Here is a 7,877-nt window from a genome sequence, read left to right on the forward strand (position 1 = left end):
AAGTGTCACAGCTCATAAAGTCAAAGAAAGTTACCAAAGAATTTGCAGTTTTGTTTTGTCTGTTTTTACAAAGAAAAATATATATTTGTTTTTCTATGAATGTTAGGCCCCTAAATATGCTTTGTTAAAAAAAGCATGTTGCCAAAATTGAAAATCTAATTGAATATTTCTACAAGAAACTCCTGAGGTGGACACTTTGTTTGCTGTGTTTTGTGTGCAAGTTTTCAAATTCAATCAATCAATCATGGGGCGGTATAGCTTCGTTGGTAGAGTGGCCGTTCCTGCAACTTGAGGGTTCCAGGTTCGATCCCCGCTTTCGCCATCCTGGTCACTGCCGTTGTGTCCTTGGGCAAGACACTTTGCCCACCTGCTCCCAGTGCCACCCACACTGGTTTAAAGGCCTACTGAAAGCCACTACTACCGACCACGCAGTCTGATAGTTTATATATCAATGATGAAATCTTAACATTGCAACACATGCCAATACGGCCGGGTTAACTTATAAAGTGCAATTTTAAATTTCCCGGGGAACTTCCGGTTGAAAACGTCTAGATATGGTGACGTTTGCGCGTGACGTCAATGGTTAAAGCGGAAGTATTGGGACACATTGTATCCCAATACAAACAGCTCTGTTTTCATCTCAAAATTCCACAGTATTCTGGACATCTGTGTGGGTGAATATTTTGCAATTTGTTCAATTAACAATGGAGACTGCAAAGAAGAAAGTTGTAGGTGGGATCGGTGTATTAGCGGCCGGCTGCAGCAACACAACCAGGAGGACTTTGACTTGGATAGCAGACGCGCTATCCGACGCTAGCCGCCGACCGCATCGATGATCGGGTGAAGTCCTTCGTCACGCCGTCGATCGCTGGAACGCAGGTGAGCACGGGTGCAGATGAGGGCTGGCGTAGGTGGAGAGCTAATGTTTTTAGCATAGCTCTGTCGAGGTCCGGTAGCTAAGTTAGCTTCAATGGCGTCGTTAGCAACAGCATTGCTAGGCTTCGCACGGCGGTACAGCATTAACCGTGTGGTTACAACTTACAGGTCCAGTGTTTGGTAGTATTGTTGATCTTCTGTCTATCCTTCCAGTCAGGGGCTTATTTCATTTAAGCACAATGCTATCACGTTAGCTCGGTAGCTAAATTGCTTCGCCGATGTATTGTCGTGGAGATAAAAGTCACTGTGAATGTCCATTTCGCGTTCTCGACTCTCATTTTCAAGAGGATATAGTATCCAAGGTGGTTTAAAATACAAATCCGTGATCCACAATAGAAAAAGGAGAGAGTGTGGAATCCAATGAGCCAGCTTGTACCTAAGTTACGGTCAGAGCGAAAAAAGATACGTCCTGCACTGCACTCTAGTCCTTCACTCTCACGTACCTCATCCACGAATCTTTCATCCTCGCTCAAATTAATGGGGTAATCGTCACTTTCTCGGTCCGAATCGCTCTCGCTGCTGGTGTAAACAATGGGGAAATGTGAGGAGCCTTTCAACCTGCGACGTCACGCTACTTCCGGTACAGGCAAGGCTTTTTTTTATCAGCGACCAAAAGTTGCGAACTTTATCGTCGATGTTCTCTACTAAATCCTTTCAGCAAAAATATGGCAATATCGCGAAATGATCAAGTATGACACATAGAATGGATCTGCTATCCCCGTTTAAAAAACAAAATTTCATTTCAGTAGGCCTTTAAGTGTAACTTAGATATTGGGTTTCACTATGTAAAAACGCTTTGAGTCACTAGAGAAATGCGCTATATAAATATAATTCACTTCACTTCCCTTCCCTTCTAAATAACTTAAGACTAATTACAGTTTGGGTTTTTTCAGTTTTTTGTTAGTGAATTCGATCCAAAGGGTTTGTTTGAAACATAATTGTACAAAAAACTGTAACAATATCTCCATAAAATGTCATGTCAATCCAATTAGTGCTGTGTGATATGTACAAACATACATATCCTGACCTTTGACTTATTTGCTAGTTGATTACCTATAATTTATTGGTACATTGTTATCTTACTCTGCTTTTTCTTTCCTTAATTTAATTGAATTTGTTTACTCAGTGTTAATATAATGTTGAACTAATCCCTATTTTGTTTGGTTTTTAGTACATATTCTTTAAAACTGGTATGTTATAAACATATGTAAAAAAAAAATGGTGATATTAATGGAGATCAGGTGATGTGAAAAAAATACTTGTGGTCATTTGTTTGTTTTGCCATATTACTCAGCCCTACGCTGACGTCAGCGGATGCTCCTGATCTCACGTTTGAGCTTAATGGCTTTGAATACTTCTACTTGTACTAGTACATCCATCCATCCATTTTCTACCGCTTGTCCCTTTTGGGGTCACGGGGGGTCGCTGGAGCCTATCTCAGCTGCATTCGGGCGGAAGGCGGGGTACACCCTGGACAAGTCGCCACCTCATCGCAGTGTACTAGTACAAACCCCGTTTCCATATGAGTTGGGAAATTGTGTTAGATGTAAATATAAACGGAATACAATGATTTGCAAATCCTTTTCAACCCATATTCAATTGAATGCACTACAAAGACAACATATTTAATGTTCAAACTCATAAACTTTTTTTTTTTTTTGCAAATAATAATTAACTCAGAATTTCATGGCTGCAACACGTGCCAAAGTAGTTGGGAAAGAGCATGTTCACCACTGTGTTACATGGCCTTTCCTTTTAACAACACTCAGTAAACATTTGGGAAGTGAGGAGACACATTTTTGAAGCTTCTCAGGTGGAATTATTTCCCATTCTTGCTTGATGTACAGCTTAAGTTGTTCAACAGTCCGGGGGTCTCCCTTGTGCTATTTTAGGCTTCATAATGTGCCACACACTTTCAATGGGAGACAGGTCTGGACTACAGGCAGGCCAGTCTAGTACCTGAACTCTTTTACTATGAAGCCACACTGTTGTAACACGTGGCTTGGCATTGTCTTGCTGAAATAAGCAGGGGCGTCCATGATAATGTTGCTTGGATGGCAACATATGTTGCTCCAAAACCTTTACGTACCTTTCAGCATTAACGGTGCTTTCACAGATGTGTAAGTTACCCATGTCTTGGGCACTAATACACCCCCATACCATCACACATGCTGGCTTTTCAACTTTGCGCCTATAACAATCCGGATGGTTCTTTTCCTCTTTGGTCCGGAGGACACGACGACAACAGTTTCCAAAAACAATTTGAAATGTGGACTCGTCAGACCACAGAACACTTTTCCACTTTGCATCAGTCAATCTTAGATGAGCTCGGTCCCAGCGAAGCCGGCTGCATTTCTGGGTGTTGTTGATAAATGGCTTTCGCTTTGCATAGGAGAGTTTTAACTTGCACTTAAAAAGTGTGTAGCGAGTTCAGGGAGAAACATCTCATGGATCATGTCCGAGTTAAAGTGTGTTTGTGTTGTTTGTGTCCTGCAGACGTCCAGCAGCTGATTGGTCATCCAGAAGAACTGGCAGGAGGGAGTTCCACTTTGAGTCATGAGACTCCACAACCACCCTGCATTAAAAAGGAAGAGGAGGAACTCTGCATCACTCAGGAGGGAGAGTGTCTTCTAGGACCACAGGAGGCTGATCTCACCAAGTTGCCACTGACTGTTGTCTCTGTGAAGATTGAAGATGATGAAGAGAAACCACAAGTAGACAACTTACAAGCTCCACTGTCAGATAGTGAGGCTGAAGATGAGGTTGAAGTAACTTTGAGCAGCGATACAGACTGTGAAGGTGATATGAGGACTCACACTGACAACAAACACTCTGAATGCTCTAAAATGAAGAGGGATAAAAAATGTTTCAGCTGCTCAGTTTGTGCTAAAAGCTTTACTCAGAAAAGCAATTTGACTCAACACATGAGAACACACACAGGAGAAAAAACATTCAATTGTTCAGTTTGTGGTAAAAACTTTTTTTATAAGAGCAATTTGTCTCAACACATGAGAACACACAACGGGCAGAAACCTTTCAATTGTTTAGTTTGTGGCAAAAGTTTTTCTCAAACGAAAAGTTTGACTCGACACAAGAGCACGCACACGGGAGAAAAACCATTTAATTGTTCGGTTTGTGGTAAAAACTTTTCTCAAAATACTTATTTGACCCTACACATGAGAACACACACAGGGAAAAAGCCATTTAATTGCTTACTTTGTGGTAAAAACTTTTCTCAAAAGAGCAGTTTGACTCTACACATGAGAACACACACAGGAGAAAAACCCTTTAATTGCTCCGTTTGTGGCAAAAGCTTTTCTCAAAAGAGAAGTTTGAATCGACACGAGAGAACACACATGAGAAAAAACATTTAATTGTTCAGTTTGTGGTTATAAAGTTTTCCCAAAAGAGCAATTTTGACAACACACACAGGAGTAAGACCTTTTCATTGTGTAGTTTGTGGTAAAATCTTTTTTTTAAACGCATGGATTTATTGAACATATCATGAAACACAGTGGCGAAAAAACATTTAGTTGTACTGTAATGTAGTAAGAGGCATATTCATGATCGTATGTAATGTTCACATTATTCTGATCATTTCAACTATGACCTTATTAGGTATTTCCAGGGCGCATTGATTTCACAGAGCACATAGCAACAGATGCTCATACTTGCCAACCCTCACGAATTTCCAGGAGACTCTCGAATTTCAGTGCCTCTCCCGAAAATCTCCCGGGACAACCCTTCTCCCGAATTTCTCACGATTTCCAGCCGGACAACAATATTGGGAGCGTGCCTTCAGTGAGGACAGCCTGTCGTCACGTCCACTTTTCCTCCATATAAACAGCGTGCTGGCCCAGTCACGTTATAACATCTACGGCTTTTGGAGCTCAGTGCGCAACTGCACACACAACAAGAAGGAGACTATTATATATGTCTCCGTTATCCATAGGTTTATCTAGAACCCATAAAGTAGGCAGGCACGGGGCTATTTCTCAGCGTGTGTTTATTCCAGCCGGCACGTTAATACACTGACACACAACATCCGGATTCCCATCATGCATTGCTTCAAAACTACAACAAGTAGTAATGTCCAAAAACTTAACAGAGACGAAGCAGAAGAACGAAAAAGAGACATGGCGACGACGAGTAAGAAGGAGTACGCTTGCAAGTTCCAAAATGATTGGAAAAATTATTTTCAGTTCATCCAGGACAGCTCAAAGGGGAAGGGGTATGCTAGGGAGAGATGGAAGATTCCAGACTCTAGTGCATTTGATGAAGGCACTTTTGTGCGTGCCACACAGCAATGCATCATCAGAGGGGGTGTTCAGCATGGTTAGAAAGATAGTGACAGAGAATAGAACGAGGATGGACAATTCAACCCTAAACTCACTCCTTTCCTGCAAATTACATTTCACAGATGCTGCCCATACCTATGCTCCTTCAAAAGCTGTCTGGCTGCAGAGCATTGCACTTTCAAATACAACAATGAGTAGAGGAGTGTTATGTGTGTGTATATGTATGTTATGCCATTGTTTACAAATTTGTTAAATAAATAACCAAAAAATGTATATTTTGTTGTTTTCTTACTGTACCGAAAATTAACCGAACCGTGACCTCTAAACCGAGGTACGTACCGAACCGAAATTTTTGTGCACCGTTACACCCCTATGAATAATTTGGGTGTCCCACGATTCGATTCAAAATCAATTTTTTTTCAATTCAACACAATTCTCGATTCAAAAACGATTTTTTTTCCCGATTCAAAAGGATTGTCTATTCATTCAATACATAGATTTCAGCAGGATCTACCCCAGTCTGCTGACATGCAAGCAGAGTAGTAGACTTTTGTAAAAAGCTTTTATAATTGTAAAGGACAATGTTTTATCAACCGATTGCAATAATGTCAATTTGTTTTAACTATTAAATGAACCAAAAATATGACTTATTTTATCTTTGTGAAAATATTGGACACAGTGTGTTGTCAAGCTTATGAGATGCGATGCAAGTGTAAGCCACTGTGACACTATTGTTCTTTTTTTTATTTTTATAAATGTCTAATGATAATGTCAATGAGGGATTTTTAATCACTACTATGTTGAAATTGTAACTAATATTGATACTGTTGTTGATAATATTCATTTTTGTTTCACTACTTTTGGTTTGTTCTGTGTCGTGTTTGTGTCTCCTCAATTGCTCTGTTTATTGCAGTTCTGAGTGTTGCTTGGTCGGGTTTGGTTTTGGAATTGGATTGCATTGTTATGGTATTGCTGTGTATTGTTTTGTTGGATTGATTAATTTAAAAAATAAATCAATAAAAAATGTAAAAAAATAAAATTAAAATAAAAAACAATGGATTTTTTAAAAATGAGAATCGATTCTGAATCGCACAACGTGAGAATTGCGATTCGAATTCGAATCGATTTTTTCCCACACCCCTAATATATATATATATATATATATATATATATATATATATATATATATATATATATATATATATATATATATATATATATATATATATATATATATATATATATATATATGCATACATATACATACATATATATATATATATATATATATATATATATATATATATATATATATATATATATATATATATATATATATATATGCATACATATACATACATATATATATATATATATATATATATATATATATATATATATATGCATACATATACATATATATATATATTTATATATATATATATATGCATACATATACATATATATATATATATATATATATATATATATATATATATATATATATATATATATATACATATATACATATATATACACACACATATATATATATATATATATATATATATATATATATATATATATATATATATATATATATATATATATATATATATATATATATATATATACGTATATATTTATATACATATACTACATATACATATATATAGAAATACTTGAATTTCAGTGAATTCTAGCTATAAATATACTCCTCCCCCTTATCTCGGGGGCAACAACCTTCACTCTACCCGGCAGTGGGTCTCCACAGCTCCGGACTCCAGGGTGAATGATGAGTCCGGCGATTAGTTGCAAATCGTAACTTTATTAATGTCTGCACACAGCCAATCCACCAAAAAAACTAGTCCCCGCCCGCACTCACGCTACCGCTGCCTCTCCTCTCTCGCCCACACACTCACTGATGTCACTCACCTCACATGCTGTCACCTGCTAAAGGGCCACACACACACATAAGCTACTCTCATAACACTAATAATAATTTTATGAATATTTTTTGCGATTCAATAACTTTTTTACGGCTTCAGCACCAGCCCCCCAAAAATCATCATACACGTGCTTGTGAATGGATAAAAGTTATTTTGATTATCAAGGTGCGGTTGTCGATTATTTCAGATTATCGGGAAATACTTATAAAACAATAAGATACCTTTATTTTGGAGGGGGGAAAACCTACCGTCAAAAGGGAACGGAAGTTGTAGAAAAAGTTATCATATTTGGGGGTGATCGGAGGATTTTTAAAAAATGATTTTTTTAGCAAAACTTTAGTGCTTTTCTGGTTTATTTATTCATAATGAGTTTGGAAAGGTTGTTAACTAAATTTAATTTGAAAATGCCTTCTTGCGTTTTTATAACAATCATAGCCTAATAATAATTTTATGCATATTTTTTGCGATTCATTAACTTTTTTCTGGCTTGAGCACCGGCCCCCGAAAATCACTGTACACATGCTTGTGGATGGATAAAAGTTATTTTGATTATCAATGCGCGGTTGTTGATTATTTCAGGTTATCGGTAAATACTTTTAAACAATAAGATACTTTTATTTTGGAAAAAAAAACCTGCTGTCAAAAGGTAACGGAAGTTGCTGACTTCTGGCGCATGCGCAAACTGATCAAGCAG

General features: G+C 37.6%; 1 protein-coding gene across 1 annotated transcript in view; it reads left to right on the plus strand.

The window, feature by feature from the left end:
- LOC133631896 (oocyte zinc finger protein XlCOF19-like) overlaps positions 1 to 5,461 on the plus strand; it is a 6,494-nt gene extending 1,033 nt beyond the window's left edge. The window contains exon 2 of the mRNA XM_062024076.1: positions 3,433 to 5,461. Within this exon, the coding sequence (XP_061880060.1) occupies positions 3,433 to 4,310 (878 nt within the window). The 3' untranslated portion in view covers positions 4,311 to 5,461. The remainder of the gene's footprint in view (positions 1 to 3,432) is intronic.
- The last annotated feature ends 2,416 nt before the right edge of the window (positions 5,462 to 7,877 follow it).

This window comes from Entelurus aequoreus, linkage group LG17, assembly GCF_033978785.1.
Source record: "Entelurus aequoreus isolate RoL-2023_Sb linkage group LG17, RoL_Eaeq_v1.1, whole genome shotgun sequence".
Lineage (NCBI taxonomy): Eukaryota > Metazoa > Chordata > Actinopteri > Syngnathiformes > Syngnathidae > Entelurus > Entelurus aequoreus.